At 42.2% G+C, this 18,634-nt stretch overlaps 1 protein-coding gene and 1 long non-coding RNA gene across 3 annotated transcripts in view; one reads left to right on the top strand and one right to left on the bottom strand.

Moving 5' to 3' along the window:
- The first annotated feature begins 1,891 nt into the window (after positions 1–1,891).
- LOC133279257 (uncharacterized) overlaps positions 1,892–18,634 on the top strand; it is a 38,882-nt gene continuing 22,139 nt past the window's right edge. For both annotated transcript variants that reach the window (XR_009746827.1, XR_009746826.1), the window contains exon 1: positions 1,892–2,950. This is a non-coding gene — a long non-coding RNA (uncharacterized LOC133279257). The remainder of the gene's footprint in view (positions 2,951–18,634) is intronic.
- The window catches only part of COL4A2 (collagen type IV alpha 2 chain), a 145,810-nt gene continuing 130,819 nt past the window's right edge, over positions 3,644–18,634 (bottom strand). Inside the window, exons 35-48 of the mRNA XM_061472775.1 lie at positions 18,529–18,592; positions 18,070–18,144; positions 17,496–17,603; positions 16,418–16,525; positions 15,074–15,145; positions 14,550–14,675; positions 14,291–14,407; positions 12,166–12,327; positions 11,936–12,034; positions 11,163–11,309; positions 10,439–10,555; positions 9,397–9,588; positions 8,804–9,090; positions 3,644–5,359 (exon numbers count right to left, since the gene is read on the bottom strand). Coding sequence (XP_061328759.1) covers positions 5,105–5,359; positions 8,804–9,090; positions 9,397–9,588; positions 10,439–10,555; positions 11,163–11,309; positions 11,936–12,034; positions 12,166–12,327; positions 14,291–14,407; positions 14,550–14,675; positions 15,074–15,145; positions 16,418–16,525; positions 17,496–17,603; positions 18,070–18,144; positions 18,529–18,592 — 1,929 coding nt within the window. The 3' untranslated portion in view covers positions 3,644–5,104. The remainder of the gene's footprint in view (positions 5,360–8,803; positions 9,091–9,396; positions 9,589–10,438; positions 10,556–11,162; positions 11,310–11,935; positions 12,035–12,165; positions 12,328–14,290; positions 14,408–14,549; positions 14,676–15,073; positions 15,146–16,417; positions 16,526–17,495; positions 17,604–18,069; positions 18,145–18,528; positions 18,593–18,634) is intronic.

An 18,634-nucleotide genomic window follows, 5' to 3' on the forward strand; every position in this document is an offset into this window, starting at 1 on the left:
TTCACCGCTGGCTTTGCTGCATCTGTTGACAGCTGAACCTGCAGCATACGCGTGTTGCAAGGTCAGGCTTTTGGGTCATGTACAGCTAGAAGGTACAGAACAGGAAAAATATTTGTAAATATAACATCTAATACTTCTTAAGGTATAAATAGTTGCAGCTCAGTTGCACCAACATTTGATTCATATGAGATACGAAGGAATTCCTAGTCTTTCCCAAAGCTCCAACTTGAGTGTTTTCACTGGAAAAAAAAAAAGGACACAGGAACCAGTCTTGCATGCTGTGCTTTTGCCCTTAGGGCTACACTTGTCTGTCAGGATGTTCCTGGCTTTTTAGTGTCACTGGCTATTGCTCCTTGAGAAATGCCCGAGTTGTAGTGGATGTCACTCCGCCAGCCTGTGAGAGAGATCATGGGCTTACACAGCAGAACCTGAGAGGCTGCAGACTACACAGGAGCTGATGGTAGGAGCTCAGGAGGTCTGGATTGCTCGATGTGGCTAGCCCCATTTCCTTACTACTTGCAGAAGTCAGATTGTGCCTTCGAGCAAAACTTGAGGGTTTCTGGAGTTTGATGTAGGATTTTTTTTTTTAATTATTTTACTATTTTAAACTCTGCTGTAGCTGAGTTCCATTTTTACAGCCCAGTGTTGATGCTCTGTCTGCTGCAGAGGTGCCTGTGCGTGTCTGCAAGCACTATTGGAGAGCACAGTTCAACCCTCAGCACTGGAATTGCCTAGATTTGTTGTTGTTTTCTGTTTAAATGGTGTTTTTTGTTTTTTTTTTTTCCCTCCACCACCACCACCACCACCCCCCCCCCCCCCACCCCCCCATCCAACATAATTTTACTGGAATAATTCAGCTTGGCTCACTGACGGGGAAGAGCAGTGAAGCTGCAGAATGGTCGTGCATGGCCAGGACTAGCAATGGCAGGTGAAAGCAGCATCCCAGGTGCTCTGCTTGCCCTGCCTGCGAGCGGGACCTTGTTTTACAGGTATTTGTTTCCCTTCACCTCCCTCAGATATTTGTCTGGATTATGTGAAGTGTTTGAACAGTGAAATAGATGTTATTTTTGTCCACACTGGGTGAATGTGAGATGTGGGCATGCTGTGCCTGAGATGATGGCCAGGCCACGCTGTGACCTGAGGGGGATGGAGGGGTGGAAGGCAGGGTGAGTGGGTGCCAGGCTGGTTGGGAAGGCCACATCCTGAGCAGTGGTGGGAGACTGAAGTTGCTGTTGTCTCCTTGCAACCCTAATAAGGCTTAAAGTCTCTTGGAGACCACCAAAGGAGCCTGAACGCCCCAGGTGCTCATGAAGCAGGTAGAGCTGCTTGAGCCACATGCTTTGGCTTCAGATGCCCATGCCATAGAATTGTAGGATCAACCAGGTTGGAAAAGACCTTTAAGATCATCAATCCAATCATTATGTCCTGCTGGGAAGCACCACTGCCTGTTTTTACTTCTCTGCTCCTGGGTCAGGGACGCAGTGATGTTACTTGTTCTCCTCATTCAGTGTGTCTTGCACCATCTGTGTCTAATCCCCAAAGACCATGAGTCCAGGCCCTCACTCACCCTGATGGGTGTGGGTGGCCAACCCTGGGGGTGCAGCTGGTCCCCATACGGTTTATGGGGTCTACTGCCACCTGCACTGGGGTGCCATCAGCACAATATCAGTAACTTCCCAGCCTCTCTTCTGGCAGCAACCTAATACCTTGTTTACTGCTTGTTGTTTGCTGTTTTTCTGTTTCTGGCCGCCACAGACAATCCCAGTCATGTAAGGTGTGAGTGAACTTGGTTGATCTGGTCAACACACTCTGGGGAGATAATGGGTGTCAATTGACATTGATATACTGATGCAGTTACCTGCAGAAGGGCAATATAATCTCATTCACCTTCTCCAGGCTCAGCAGCATGCTTTCAACCAGGGAAGTGTAGGAAACAAACAGTATGCTTTGAAGCAAAAGACTTGACGTGGTCAAACCCAGGCAAAACACTTGTGGTTTTTACATCCTAGGCTGGAACACCGTAGTTTAGTAAAAAGATTGTTTTGTTTTGCTGTAGCTGAGATTTTTTCCAGTATCAAAATATTTTAACTTCTTGGGAATGGGTTCTGGGATCATAGAATCATCAGATGGTTTGGGTTGGAAGGGATCTTCAAAGATCACCTAGAGGAAGCCCACCTGCCAGGGGCAGGGGCATCTTCCGATCAGGTTGCTCAAAGCTTCATTCAACCTGATATTGGACGGGTTTAGGCCACAATAATGTCTTCCTGGAGTCTTCTCCAGGCTGAACAACCCCACCTCTCTGACTTTTTTCACAGGAGAGGAGGTAAACCTGCAATTAAGAGGCAGCTTGAGTAAGCCAGTTCCCCTCATGCTGTGCTCTGGGTTAGCTCACCAGGTGAAATTCTCTGGCTGCTGCAAGTATTCCACGTGATTGTGTGCACGAGCAACCTCCCCTTCTCAAGCACTGATTACACAGGCTTTTGAGAAACATGGCTATGGGAACACAGACCTGAGAACACGATGTACACAAAGTACAGAAGTTCAAGTCCAGTTGGCACCTTGTGGGTTTTTGTGAGTTGTTTTTGCCTGTACCATGCCCATGGCTTCAACATAATGCTGTGCTGATGATACTGCACTGAGCAAACTTGTTAAGAACAGCTTATGTGAGCCAGAGAAAATGAAGAGGCAAAACTGCTTGAGAAGGAAGACCTATCTGCTAAAGTTTTACACTGGAAAAAAATTAGCTGCATAGGAAGATTAGGCAATGTATTAGCTATGAAAGTACAAACAGTTGCTTCCTTTGTTGATGTAATTGGCTTTTCCAGATTTGCATAACCTCCACTTGAATTCTCTTAAAATACTGAATGTGCTGGAATGGTATGCTGTCAAAATCCCAAGTGATAACTGTGTTCATCCCACAACCACTGATTTCTAGCAACACCGAGCTGAGGTAAGTTGCTTATTTTTGGGTGTTTGTGTTACTGCCCTGTGTATTTAAAAGAATTGGCAAGCATGGAATAAATTTGGCTCAAGTTGACTGCATTGTTTTCTGTTCTAAGTATTTTATTTATCTGAACAAATAGTAGTGTGATTACTTTGTTTGGGGGCTGCCTTTCAGAGCTACAGCATAGCCAAAGAGCTCATTTCAAGCTTAGGTAATTTCTCTGTTTATGGCTGTATCTCATCATATGTACAGCTGATCAAGGTTAGACAGCGTGCTAGCTAAGAATTTTAACTTCATTTATATTTCATATTTTTTTTTTTTTTTGCAGAGGTAACACTTGGGAAGTTTTGTTAATGTTGGTTTTCTGAACATTGTATAGCATGAATAATACATTGCTTTAATCTGCAACATTGCAATTTATTGGCTTAAATTGTTCTAACAACAAGATGGAATACTATTGCAGTAGTTCAGCTTAAACAAGCAATTTTAGAAACACAGCTTCCCTCTTGGATCTTTTAAAGTGTCATGAAATAAACAAGTGTGTTCCCGGTTGAAGAGTTTGAATTTCAGTGGAAGGAGCTTTCTGGCAGTGTGCTTCTAATTCCTTAGGTGCAAACAAAGTAATTCAACAGAGCTCTCCATATGCATTGTGCAGAAAAACACCGTTTACAAAATGAAAATCATCAACAAATAAAAGTTTAGAAAAAAAACAGGTTTTATTTATGATACAGTGAGGATGGAATGTAAGTACAAAAGCCAAAAGCACCTGAAGCAGGAGTGAGGTGAACTGTTGAAAAATCAATTGCCATTGCTATAAAAATCTCTTCCATTTCAGGTTTAAGTATTCGGGTATATAATCAGACTATACCAGTAGGAAATCTGCAACTGATCCGTTCCCCCACTTCCCGGTCTCTTGCAGTGGTGACAGGTAACTTTGAGCTAAACTGTTTCTGCAGAAGGAAAGAGTTAGCCATTCTGGCCATTTATCAAGCCTGGCATGCAATAACTTGGTTCTGTATGGGGAAAGATGGCTCCAAATTAATGCTTTGCTTCCTCCCCCCGGCTGTGTGTAAACTGGTGGTGGTTATCCCATTGCTGTGTGTCCTTAGCTGCCAGGACAGCATGCCTTTTGACAGACAAGTGGCAGTACGGGAAGTTTTGTGCTTAAATTAAAAGTTATGTGGCATCGAGCAACTTGCTCTCCTGTAAAGCCCACACTGTGTGCAATAGCTGTTCCAGCAGTAATGGTTAAAATAAGTTTGTGATGAGTGGCTTGGTTTCAGAGGAGAAAAGCTGCAACTGAAAAGTCAACCAGTGTCACCTGCTATGTGGGTAGTGTGACATGGATGGATGTCCACAACATAGCAAGGAGCAAGAGACCCTTGTAAGGATCCTGAGGTATGTCTAGAAAAAAATTATCAAGCTTGTAAAATAAAATGCTGATCTTCGTCATTTAGTTTCCTAACTGAAATAGGAAGAGCTGTATTTTGTGGTCACTGTTTTTGGGAGGCCTGTGGGCTTCTCTGCTCTTGCCAGTGGTTAAGTGCCAAAGCATTGTTAGGCTTGAAAAAAAACCAAACACAATAAAAAGATAATTGTTTTGGGTGTGTTTGAAATACCCAAGCATAAAATACTAAAATCAAGGTTAGGTTTCAATGCTGGACATGAGCACTTTCCAAAATAGTTTCAGTATTTTGCAAGAATTTCTCTCTGTGAGCACGCTGGGTTAATTTATGGAACTGGAGCTGCTAGTGTTTACTGTTGCGACAAGTACAGTAAATGTAAAAGATACATATATTCTCTTAAAGTAAATGCAGTTGGTATCTGACCAAGGTAACCATTTATTACTGAAGGTTTTTTTGTGTTTCAAAGCTGCGAGTATTTGTAGCATTTGGCAAATGATGCAATGTTAGAATAGCAAAAAGTATATATATACACTATATAGTAGGTGAATACAGCATTAGATCTGTGTGTTAGACATGATTTGTGTTACACTTAATTTGCTTTTATAGACATCTTTAAAATTAACTTTCCATTCAGCTTTTGAGGTAATAAGTTAAAAAAGCACCAACATGATTTATTCAAATGTCTAACTATCACAGAAGGTTCCACTGTATAAGAATGACATGTTAAGCAGGTTCCTTATACTGTGAAAGACTTCTATAAATTTTTCATACAGACTTGACATCTGCTGATATGGCTTCGGATCAGTCCTGCCTTTAGTGTATCTGCCGAGGGCTTGCTTTGGAAGGGCTGGTCAATTGTAGTGAGCCAGAAGCTGTATTTATTGGCGAAGTAGTGACAGGTTCCACGTGCTCCATTGCATTCGATGAAAGGAGTCGCTCTGAAATCTTCTAGGCAGCTCCCAGGAGAAACCAGCGACTGGCCTCCACCTTCATCACCAGCAGCAGTGTGCTAAACAAGACAAGGAAGGCAGCGGTCAGAGTACAGCCGCAGGCAGTGCTGTCAAAAACTTGCATGTGGGAAAAGAGAAAAGCCACCAGAATTGCTCCTAATACATAGAATGGTTTGAGTTTAAAGGGACCTTAAAGATTATATAGTTCCAGCCCCTCTACCATGGGCAGGGACACATTACACTCTACCAGGTTGCTCAAAGCCCCGTTCAACCTAGCCTTGAATGCTGCCAGGGATGGGGCATTCTCTCCAGAGCAGTCAGCTAATCCTGCAGCTAAGTAAGGCTTAAGGGTTTGGCTATGCTTTAGCTATACAAAGGGGTAGCTCCTGTGTTGATGCCACTTTAAAATCTTCTGGCAAACGTCTTTTCTATAGTTAAGATTTTCACTGTTGAAAGTCTTAGCACTGGAGAATCATTTAGGTGGGAAAGGCCTGCTGGGGGTCATTTCAGCCAGTACCGTGCTCAAAGCAAGACCGACTCCAAAGTTGCCCACAGTCACTCAGGGCGCTGTTGAGTTATCAATACCTTGAAGGATGGCACAACCTCTCTGGGCACTGGTTCTCTGTCTGATTACCCTCACTGAGAAAAGCTTTCCACCATACATATATCTAACTTGAATTTCCCTAATTAAAACATCTGTCTTACTGCATTACACATAAGGAACACTGTGGAAACAAAATCACCTTTTATGCAAATAACTAGTTCCCTCTATGGCATATTCTTTGTCAGCAAATTACACCAAAACCATACATCTTTAGACCACTCAACTGTTACTTTTGACACATACTGTGGTAATGAACTGAATGTTAGTTTTCTTCCGTCAAAGGCACTGCTAAAAACCAGGCATTTCCTCTGTCCCTTTTAGAGCTGTACAGCTACTTTTTAAGTGAAGCTGTTTCCTTTTCTGTTAAAACCTGACGGAATTTGCAGTATAAAAGAAAGCTGGAAAATAAAGTTGCTAAATAGTTTTGTAAATGTAAGGGGTAATCTGGGCACAACTACTATGTTTGCCTGCCTATGTCTTAATAAATACCACACTCTGAAAGTGCAAGCTGTAACTGATTCGGTTTGTGCTACGAGAGGTCCAGTGTGTTTGTATAAATGAGTCAAAGAAGTGGCCACCTTTTAACAGAGTAAAGGACTGATCTCTGGCTGGAGGCACATGTTGCTGAGGTTTAGCTGTTAAAGGGTTTTAAAAAAAACCCCAAACAACTCCTTCCCACAAGAACCCCTTACCCAGACACCAGAACTGCAGCCTACCAGCTGCCTTACAAATATACATGACTTGCTAGGCTATGAAAATCAGAAGCAAAATTGTTCTAGCATCCCTCTGTAAAAATTAAGTTGGTAAGGAGCAGCATAAACTGTTACAGCTTTGAGGCCTTTGCAGTTGGAGCTGGAAAGCAGTTAGCAAAAACTGCACATGCTATTTGAGCCCTGGCTTGGGAGCAGACCCACTTGAGAACCTCAGGATGAGTACTGGCATTCCTATGCTCAGGGTACAAACTCCAACTCTATGGCTGTAGTATCTTTTCTGGTATTGGCCACAGCATTCCATCCTTCTACAATGCTTATGCCACTCTGATGTTCTCTTATGCCACACTGATGTTCGCTTGCTACCTGAAATCTGCCTGGCTTCTATGGCTGTTTGTTTAGGCAGGAGTCTGTGATGACTCCCTTCGGTACTGTACCTTCCTTAGGGGAAAGAGGTGACAAACGTAAGCCAAGGAAGTAAAACAGTACGTACTCTGAGATAACCAAAAGCATGCTGTACTTCTTTCATAGTTGCCTGAGAAGCAAAAATGCAGTCACCAAACACTTTATTCCCTCCAAATGCTAGCTGGGAAAATAAGAACTCTTCTCACTCTGTGCTCCTTAGTGCTGGCAAAAGGTCTTGCTAAGGTGAAACTCTGCTCTTAACAATGCTTGGTGTTTACACAGGGCTTTGCAAACATTTAATTAATCCTTAGCATTCTTGTGAAGTAACTATGAGATTGGTATCAGGGTTTTTTTATAGAAGCAAAAGAAAGGTCAGACATAGGGCTGGTCAAACATTTAACCTGCACTCTCAGGTTTTGGTTTGGTTTTGTGTTGTTTTTTTGGTGTGGGTTTTTGTTGTGGTTTTTTTTTTTTTTTGGTAACTAAATGACAAATACCAGATTTCCTTTACCTTATTCTCTGAAAAAAATAAATTTGTGGCTTTTGACAAACAAATGGTTTGCAGGTAAGAACTGCTCTTGTTATTCTATGATGTTTTCTACCAGAGAAATCCAATTACTTTTTTCCTCAACCCTGTTTACTTCAGCATTCAGTCCAGTCTTTAATGGGTTAACAACATGGGCTTACTGTTGCAGGTTTTGACTCTCCAGTACATGAAGCCAGTCATAAAAATGACCATCTGTCAGATCACTCATGAACATTCTAGCAGCTCTTTACCATGTTAAGCCCTCCAGTACTTACATGACACCTCTGTACAGTCTTGCAATAAAAGCAGGTCAGGTGCTTCAGCAGGTCTTCCACTGCACACATAATGCTAAGCTTTTCTATAACCTCCCATTTCTTAATTATAAGATCACAAGATCTAAGAGATCCCATGAGCCATCGAATATAGAGCTCAGGTCTCGTTGGCGTTAGAGCTACAACACTGAAGCTTAATTTAAAAAACAACAGGAGGCTGTCACTCTTTCCACACTAAGTGGAAACCTTTGGTTTCTAAATCACAGAATGGGTTGGGTTGAGATCATCTAGTTCCAACCCCCCTGCCATGGGCAGGAACACCTTCCACTAGACCAGGTTGCTCAAAGCCCGTCCAGACTGGCCCTGAACACTTCCAGGGATGGGGCAGCCAAGACTTCCTTGGGCAGCCTGTGCCAGTCTCTCACCCCCTCATAGTACAGAATTTCTTCCTGATAGCTAATCTAAATCTATTTTCTTTCTGTTTAATACCCCCTTGTCCTATTACTACTTGCTATAAGAAGTCCCTCTCCAGCTTTCAAATCTTAGACCAAACATCAATGATTTTAAGCTTTCAAAAGAAGGGAAAAGGTTGATTTTTCTTTTTTTGAAATACAGATCAGCTTTACTAGTGATGTGCATAAGTAACTCCTAATCTTTAGCTGTGGAAATGCTTTGTAGGCTACAGTCGCACCTCAGTGCCAATTTATTTGTCAATCCATATCTGTCCCCATATTCTGCTCTGAAGCACTATTTTGTATATGTAGTAAGGACTCTAGATGCTATTCTGACAAGAGGCAATTTTATGTGCAATTCACAGAAATTTTGTTTTGCCTCCTCTGCTTCCTAGAAACTAGGAAGTTTAAGTAGTTTGTAGTTCTCTGGTTCCCCAGTATGATGCTTGGTTTTGGTGTTGCTGGCTCTAAAACAGAGCAGCCTTCTTATTACCTAACACTCAAACACAAAAAGTGACACTGGAGAACAAATACCATAAGGAAGGAATATCCGATCCACAAACTGCGCCAGCCTTCAGGACAGTGAGGAATAGAAGCTTCCTGGCTATGGACAGCAATTGCCACAGCTGGGGCCTCGCAAACTGAGCACCGACTGATATATGGCTTGATTTCATCTTCTGCCACAGGCATCATCGGAAGGGGTGCCGTAGTTGACAGCCAGTAGGATTTATCGTTTCGACTTGCATAATAACAAATATCACCAGGGTTACAGTAGAGGAATGGCATAGTACTGAAACGAGCCAAACATGAGCCAGCCAGCCCTGTTAGAAAGGGAAGAGAAAAAATAATAGAAATGATGGCAACCATTGACACAGAAGACAATGCATGTTTTCAGTTTCCTGCTCTTTCCTAAGTATGTCAGTAAAACCCTGAAGTCCAGACTGTTTCACTGGCTTTAGAAGTCCCCTTGAGCAACACTTGAGAGCTCAGGGGCACTTCTCATTCTGGTGTTTCCTAAGCCTGTCTGCTCAAGTCCCAGCTTCCTCTAAGAACTATTTTATTCTTTTGTTATTTTCACTCAGAGACATGGAATTGAGGCTGCTGTCAGCAATACCTGCCCCACGTACCTAGATCCTGGTTGTGTGCTTTCTCTTGTCCTTCAAAGTACAGCAGGCTGTATCCACTCCAGAGTTTGTTCATGCCAACCGGGCACATTGGCTCCTGATCGGACTGGCTGTGCTTCACCAGCAGGTAGCCCATGCTAACGCTGCGACCTGGCATGCCTGGCAGCCCGGGGCTACCGGGGCGGCCTGGCTGACCTTAGAAGAAATGGGGAAAGAAATCATACAACTTAGTTTGTGCTCCCACAAATGCTCTGATATTCCAGTTAAGCTGCTTGAATAAAACTTAATTGCATGATAACTCTTCTTATGGTAAGTTATTGTTAAAAGAGCTGTAGTTGTAGGATTACAGCAGTTGCTTTTAAAGAGATTGGTGCTGGATAAGGCTCCCTGGTTTCTAAGGTGATGTATTTTGCTATCAGATTCAGGAAAAGTCACATACAACACCCTGAATTTGAGCATACTTTCTACAATACAGATAAGCCTATTTGTACTTTAAAATGCTTTCTTAGTCCAAGATTAAGCAATACTTTTTGAATTGCTTGTGTTTGCTTCATATGGTTACAACTATGCTCTGCAAATACCTTTTTCTCCATGTACTTAGCTAATTAAGATAGTAATTGTTCTGCTCTTTGACTGAATAAGGACATAGGTTATTTCTTCTGCAAATACGTTCCTTTAAACATCATTTACACAAATACCACCTACCCAACCATTTGTTTTCATGAATGTAACTGCTAGTAAAACACTAGGCGAAAATACTTAAGAGAAAATCAATATAAAAATACACAGATCAAAACCAATATAAAAACACAGATCAAAACAAACTCATTAACATGAGTGGACTGACATCTACATTTATCAAAACTTATTGTGAAAATATTGCTTTAAGATAACTGTTAAAAGTAGGTATTTGTCTCTTGTGAAGTTGTGAAGACAGAAACTTTCTTTCTCCTCTTCTCATCCCCATCCATTGAGGTAGAACTACAGAATGATCTATGGCAGTGACAGTGGAAAGAGGGAAGAAGTGCTGTGCAACATTTTTTACCTTCAAATCCTACTGGACCCTGAAACCCTGTTGCTCCTTGTTCACCTCTGGAGCCGGGAGGAGCTGGAATGCCACCCCTGCCCTGGAGTCCTGGTTCTCCAGGTGCGCCTCTGAAACCTTGCACCAACAATGGTTAGAAGCACAGTGACTACACAAATATCAACATGCTACCTGCTTTGTTAACATATGCTCTACTTCTATGTGTTTGGTCTTATATGACATGTTTACCAATTTACACTAAAGGCAAGCTCCTGTGGTTCTTGCTCAGGCAAACAGCGCTGACTTCATCGGAAAATGTTCCTTGGATCAAGACTATATGAGCAGCACAACCCTGATCTTTCACTTTTGCTACCACCACGCATGTCTGATGAAGCTAGTAGCAAGGAGTGTAGTGCACTGGATCCATGTATCACTAATGCTACATTCCCTGTGCTGATAGCACTTCCACAAGGATGTGCACATTTCCATCAAAGAAGTTCAACCTCGATTTAAATGAGATCCACATCTGGTGTTGCTTTGGCTATGTGAGTGTTGTCAAAGTTTCCTTGTGTTCTGCTTAGGTTCTGAATGCTAGGAGGAGAAGGAAATCCAAGCCTTAGCTTTGAAAGGCCAAAATTTGACTCTCTGACTTCCGGAATTTAAAGTAGAAGAGTCAAAACAGCTCTCTGGTGACCTGACCTCACTAAGGGGATCTGACCTTTCACTCTGAGTGTGCAGTTCCTACCTGGATCGCCTGGTGGACCCTGAGGTCCCACATCTCCTGGGCTTCCTTGAGGTCCTATATTTCCACTGGGACCTGGTGAACCTTGCTCAGCAACCAGCCTTGGAGGAAGAGGGGACAGCCCAGGGGAGCCTGGAGGCCCCTGAAAGCCTGTGATTAGGAACAAGATGAGACAGTTTGTTTAAAAATCCCCTAGTATTTTCCTTAACATGCTTTCATCCACAGATATATATACACACATATGTGAGCAAGGGACTGTGGTCAGCAACCCTCGGACAGCACACAGATAAGCAGAAGGAAGTGAATGATGCCACTGCTCCCTCGTTTATGCCACAGGAAGCTGGGAAAGTTCCCTGCAGAGAGCAGACAGCTCTCTGAGGCACAGCACCATCTTTTGGTGGGCTTCAGGAGGCACAAATACATGCTGATACAGTTGGCGTGAAGGATTTTAAAGATATTTCTAAATATCCAGTATATGTACTCTGGAGCTTTAGTTTAGATCAGGAATTCTTCTGTTTTTTAATCCTGAAAGTGACTGTGATTTTGGAGCTTGTACCTCATACAAAATAAATTGATAAAGGCAAAAAGTTGACTACTCATGTTCAATTCAGGCGTCTGCCCACTGGAATTTGCCAGACAGAGAGTCATGCAGGTTGTAGAAGACTCTGGAGGTCATCTAGCCCAACCTCCCACTTGAAGCAGGGACAGTTAGATCAGCTCTGTGGAGCTGCAAAATGAGTAACTTAGAAAGGAGCTATGCATCTGATTACACTTACCAGTTAGTCCTCTATCCCCCTTGGGTCCAATAGGTCCCAAATCACCTGGAAATCCTACTGGGCCCATAAAGCCAATGACACCTTGCTCACCCTTCCGACCTTGAATGAAAAACAAAAGGTGACATTACTGCCTTTCAACACAGATTGAGTGCAAAAGTCATGTTATTTAAGCTGCTGTAGCATAGGAGGTTCCCCTGTTCCTGGCCAAGATCAGCATTTCCCATCCTTACCTTTTGGCCCAGGGTAGCCAGGAACGCCGGGTCTCCCTGATAATCCAGGATCACCTCTACTTCCTTTTGGGCCAATTACTCCACTCACACCTGTTTGTCCACTTTCTCCTTTGCTTCCTGAGGGAGCTGGTATTCCAGGCTGTCCCTGTAGTCCTGGATAGCCTATTTAGAGCACATATAGGTTGTAATCAGTTTATTCTTAAGACCTGGACACAGGGGAAAACAACAGTACCATCTAATTGTATCCCATCAGGTTTTATTTCCTTAAGTGGGGAACTAATGCTTAGCTCCCCAATTTATTCAGCACTCCTGCTCTGAGACTGGTATACTCTTTGCTGCAGTGGCAGAGGAATTAGAGCATGAATCTCCCACAAAGCAGTGTCATCTCAAGATATCAGCAGAAATGAGGTGCCTGCTGAGATGCATCCTTCAATGAGCTCCTCCTTCCCCAGCAAGTTCCCCACTTCAATAGATGCCTCCCTGCTTCATCCTAAATTCTCCAAATAACTAGAGAGAAATCAAAGAGCAGTGAGTGCCTGATTCAGTGCCAGGTGGTAACTTACTGTTCAGTGTATCTTAGTGCTTCAGTTGAACATCTGGATACAAATAACTACTTCATACTGTCTTGGGAATTATGGGAACAGCTTCTTTTTCTAGAATTACTTATTGCCTGAAGCTAAACCTGGCAGGTTTCTCTTCAGTTACCTCTGCTACCTAAGAAGACATTTGGACCTTGTTTCTGAAGAGAAAGGGATTTACTAAGTAGGGTTTTCAGTGGGGCATCACTCGTGCTGCCTGCTGAAGTTGGACCAAATGCAAGATGCAGGTGGCAAGATAAGAACGAGCCATGCCTCACCATTTTGGCTGGGAGATGGTTCATGTTCCCACTCTCCTGACTGCTTCTACTTTTATTTTTAGATCCAATGACTGCCTGGGGAGTGGGAATCAGTATGAAGTGTTAGGCCAACTAACATTTGTTTTCCATTTGGAAACCTAGGTATTCTGTTGGGTTTCATCTGGTTTGCCTATTGTAGGTTTTTGCCAAGTTTACATAAAAATTTCCATGCATCATATAAAGATGGTAGTGCGACATCTGCAGCTTCTGCTACAAGCTCTTCACAGTGGCACTACAGTTTGAAATGAATGTGCAGTCCAATAAGCTACAGGTATATCAGCCTCTAAATATAGAGAGACACAGAGTGGCTCTTTCATATGTGTGAGAGAGGCAGGCTCATAGCATGGACTTGTAGAGAGAAAAGCTAATACTTCCTTAGTAGCTTAGTTTGCATGGGAATTTCACATAGGAAAGTTTTATAAATGATAAAAAAAAAATTCCATAGACCTGCAAGTCTGCCACAGACCTCAGATTTTAAAGTAGCAAATTAGCATAATCCTTCGGAAAGTTGTTAAGAGAACTCTGGACGATTACAACTGTTTGTACGAAAATCAAACCCTTCCATCAGGACAACCTGGAGGAACTGCCTTTTACTTTCAAGAGGTCTGTCTCTATTATCTTATACACCATTGAAGATAGGCTGAATGAAGATAGGCTGAGAAAGTTGGGGCTGTTCAGCCTGGAGAACAGAAGGCTGCATGGAGACCTCATAGCAGCATTCCAGTATCTGAAAGGGCGCTATAGGGATACTGGGGATGGACTATTTATTAGGGACTGTAGTGACAGGACAAGGGGTAACGGGTTAAAACTTAAACAGGGGAAGTTTAGATTGGATATAAGGAAGAGATTGTTTCCTGTTAGGGTGGTGAGGCACTGGAATGGGCTGCCCAGGAAGGATGTGAATGCTCTATTCCTGGTGGTGTTCAAGGCCATGTTGGACAGAGCCTTGGGTGACGTGGTTTAATGTGAGGTGTCCCTGCCCATGGCAGGGGGGGTTGGAACTAAGGTCCTTTCCAACCCTAACTATTCTATGATTCTATTAGTTCTGTCCAACAATTATTCATGCACTTTAGTGTTGCATTTGATAGGGATATTTTACTGAATCAAGACAGAAATAACAATGAAACTGCTCTTGCTAACCCAGTACTTAATCTTCTGTTGTTGTCTGAGGGCACAACCTTGTACATGAGTCTTTTTATTCTTGCTCGAGGGAAACAAGGCATGAATTACCTGGCACTCCATCTAAACCTGGGGAGCCTTTATCACCAGGATGTCCTGATATATTTGAAATCCCAGGAGGACCTGGAGGTCCTTCCTGCCCAGGAAGGCCAAAGGGTCCTTGGACTCCTGAAAGGAAGAGAAGAAATCATCAGTACTACAAGGAAAATGCACAATTGCAGTTAAAAGGAGTCACCTCAGACTAAATATAAAGAATGCGATTTTCAAAATGGAAAACACCTGCATAGATCCCATTCTCTGGAATACAAACCTGGAACACCTCTGTCTCCCTTCTGACCCGGAGGTCCTTGGCTGCCTTCCACTCTGCTTGGCTCTCCTGCTTCTCCTTTGTCACCCACTGCACCTGGGAAACCTGCAGAGCCGTAACCATCTGGACCTGTTGTGGAGTTGTTAAAAATTAAGAGGAAAGCTGAGATGTTTCTGTATGTAACAGTGTATCAGCATGCTAACATACATGTATAGAGCATGTGGATTTACTAAATATGTGAGTCTGTAATGTTTAATTGAAAAATGCCTCACAATGGGAAAAAAAAGGCCTTGAGGCTTTAACTTGGTAAGAGGAAAAAAATTATGATTTAAAGTTGAGTTCTAATCCATCTGTGTGTCAGCACATAGGATATGAAGCTGTTTGCCAGAGCCCACACTAATGAAGAAAATTCCACACTGGGCTATGGAATACAGTTAAGAAAGTCACATTGCAAAGATCTCACTCACCAAACTTGCAGCCAACACAATGCTATGCCTATGAACAGGCAGAATAAGAGTCTCACTTACCTGGTGATCCTGGTAAGCCCTTAGTGCCTGGTAAACCATGCAGTCCACTGATTCCTCTTAAGCCAGGCAAGCCTGTTTTAAAATTGCATTCATGATTATCTTAATAGTTTCTATGAGTCTGTATATATTACTAGGCAAAAATTTCAAATCCTTGGATAAATACTATTCTGTGTTAAAATCTGGTGTTTTATATGCAAATTCAGTCATTACAATAAACTTACTATGAAATACACCACACCACGGTTTTGTGAGTAGCAAATTTTGCTACTATCCCATATTATCCAAGTAATAAACAGATTATTACTTTTTAAAATATCTTTGATCTGTCTGGTAGCATGTCATTAGTTCCATTCTTGCTGCCATGAGTTTTTTAATAACCATTTAGTTTTCCAAAATCCTCAAACCAAGACAATTATGGCATAATTTTAGGCTCTACATGTGATTATAGTGAAGCTCTCTTCAGGAGAAATTCACAGTCTGTAATTTAAAAAAAAAAACAAAACCCCAGCAAACCCCCAACAAAATGTATAATAGCTGCTGCTGCTGGTAAAATTTATCCCATCTATTTGTACCTGTCAAAGTGTTAAGCATGATGTTAAAGCTAGACAGGTACTTCTAATCAATGGCCAGAGCTCTGGAGGACAATTCAACCTCACAATAAATAACGTCTCTCTCTCTTCACTGTCTATAAAGGCAGCCTTCATAACCATATTAGCTTAGATTTGATGCAGATTCAGATAGAAGAATCCTAGTAAAAGCAGGGCAATTTCTGGCTATACTGTTGAAAAAAAAAATCTGCTTAATATACTAAGGAATTAGGTGGCAACCAATGAGATTCTGTATCCTGTGATTCAAGCAGCTTCATCTTAAACTATCACCTGTATTTTGATAGCAGAATTCTGTCTGAGCCATAAGTCATTTATTCTTAAAACCAGACATTGGATCAGTCCACAGTTTTTTATAATGACGTAGGATAAGCATATTGTTTGCTATCTAATGCCACATTATAATATTCTAATACTGTATATCATTGCTCTTGCTGCATGTCAAATACTTGTTTTTTCTTCCCAGTTGCCATGAAAAATGAGTATGTTTCCTGAAAACTGCTTTCCTGGTTGAGGGAGGTCATGAGCCGTTAAAGTGAGCTCACGTCCTTCAGAAGCCATAAATGAGAAAGCAGCCACGTGGGTCTTCACTAATGCACCTGGACTTTATGAGGAATAAATATTTGCTAGAGGGAACTCTGCCGCTCTGAACTGCAAAGAGCCTCCTTTCTTTTCCATCCCAAAGGAACAATAGCAAGTGCTCACATTAAAATGACTGAATAGTTGAAGCTGCAAATACCTGCTTGTCCTGGTAAACCAGGCCAGCCGGGAGTTCCCTTTTCACCTTGAAATCCAGTCATCCCAGGGCTTCCTTGCTGTCCTGGGGGGCCAACCAGTCCTGGCAAACCTGTGTGACAATGATGTTATTGCTCATGAGTGTCCTTAAAGCCAGCCACCCAAAACATGGACTTGTGCTACCTTCATTCTCCCAGGTAGCAAAAATAAGGCTTTCGCTTCCTAATGTCATTGTATGATACTGCACTGCTCATCCAAGTGGAAGAGAACTAAAGAGCGTAAAGGTAGGAGAGGCAAGGTATAACAGAACAATTCATTACAAACTTCAGGTTTTTATAACCTTTCTGACAACCACAGAAATACAATGGGCTCCTCCTATTAAAATAATAATTTTCTTCTATTACCAGTTACGATGAGTAATTTAATGTATGTGCACCTCAGTTGCCTCTTCTGCTACATCCGTTTTGCCTTTCCGACTGGAAAGCTGTTCAGACAAGAACTGTTTCCCATTGAGGAACCTACTGAAACTGCTCCAGTCTTGGCTGGAGTTTCTAACCCCTCTAATTATATGAGATATGTGGAGCAACTGTTCTGAAAGAGCATTTTCATGATCCTCTTGCAATAAGACATGTTCTTAAGCCCTGAGTTTATGATCCAGCCAGAGCCAAATCTGACTTCAGTTCCCCCAGTATGCTTGTACAGTCAGCCAATGAGCCTGGCTCGAAGGCTCTGTAACTGGGTCCTAGGGAGTACTGTCTTAATTTTTGACAGAAAAGAGTATCGAAAAGCCCTTTTCCTTGAAGTATTGAGACAGCATTAGAATACGCGAGTATGCCAGCAACACAGTTCTTCGGACACGACTGCTGTAAAAAGTAAAACTGTATGAAGCAGAGGTAGGCTTTTGAAATTTCCTCTTAATAAGTTCTACTGTGAGTTCTGCATCCTTTTTACTGCTCTTTACCAACTTACAGAATGATCAACATATTAAAAAACATAATGATTTTATTTCAAGATAAAAGGTATTTTTTTCTTTCTCCTCTTAAACATTTTTACTCTTCTGAGCTCTAAAAAGAATATTTTACCTTCCTGTCCCACAGTACCAGGGAGACCCTGAGTGCCCTTAAGGCCTTCAATGCCAGGGAAACCAGGATCGCCACCTTCACCTTTTTGTCCTGCGCTTCCTCTTGTGCCTGAAAAAGCATGAAGCCAGTATATTCTTTTAATAATCTCTGTACAATCCTAAAAGCTAACAAGCATAATGTGAAACTGGCTACCTAATAGGTCCTGATCTTGCCACATAAAGACGTTCTTCTAGTCAGGGTGCTTGCATAATCTGGGAGAATGAGCAGTTGCCTACAGCATGCGGGCCAAACCATCATTAAATTTGTTTTTAAAAGTAATCCCCCAATTATGTGGAACATGACACTGATGTTCAAGTGTGCTGCACGTGCAGGGAAAATTTAATACACGACCTAACCAACCCAATCCAAAATTGACGTGGCTCTGCTATCCCATTTTCCATAATTATTTCCTCTTCAGGAGCTCTCATGAGAGCACAGGTTCAACAGGCACCAAAAGCCTATGGTAAACTCCCCCTCCCTCCCTCTGTGGACTTCAGTATGAAAAAAGTAATACATGCAGAGCAACTAATAATACCTGTTAAGCCTGGCACACCAACTTCCCCTTTAAGGCCTGGCATTCCTGGTAAGTTTATAGTATCTCCCTGCTCACCTATTTCAAGCAAAAAAGAACACATGAGTGTAATGCTTTAATTTAAACAGTATTTCCTGTTGTTTTGAGTGAATTGCAACCTCTGAGGCAAAATTCAGTAATTATTATCTTTCTAGAATAAAAGAGGAGTAAATTAAAAAAGGAAAAACATAAAGTCTCTAGAACAACCACCCTCCCCACTATGGATGGCTTCATCCATGGACAGTACACGTTGCATGAAATTAACAGTATTAAACTTTTCACAGCCTCCTACATCTACAATACCATTCTGTAAGACTGAAGGCTCTTTAACACTGAAGACCCCCTAAGACTCTTCAGAACTTAATGCTGAGCGTTTGATGAGCAATGAATACAAAGAGGGCTCAGATAAGGGAATTAACTCACCTATTTCACCATGTGAGCCAGGAGTACCAAAATGGCCTGAAATTCCTGGCATGCCCTTTTCTCCCTGTCACGCAATTGAGAACAGGTATCAGTTAGTGAAGACGAG

This window comes from Pezoporus flaviventris, unplaced genomic scaffold (genome assembly GCF_033815535.1).
Source record: "Pezoporus flaviventris isolate CSIRO_AGI_PZ_B2104156 unplaced genomic scaffold, CSIRO_AGI_Pfla_v1 ptg000072l, whole genome shotgun sequence".
In the NCBI taxonomy this organism is placed as follows: Eukaryota; Metazoa; Chordata; class Aves; order Psittaciformes; family Psittacidae; genus Pezoporus; species Pezoporus flaviventris.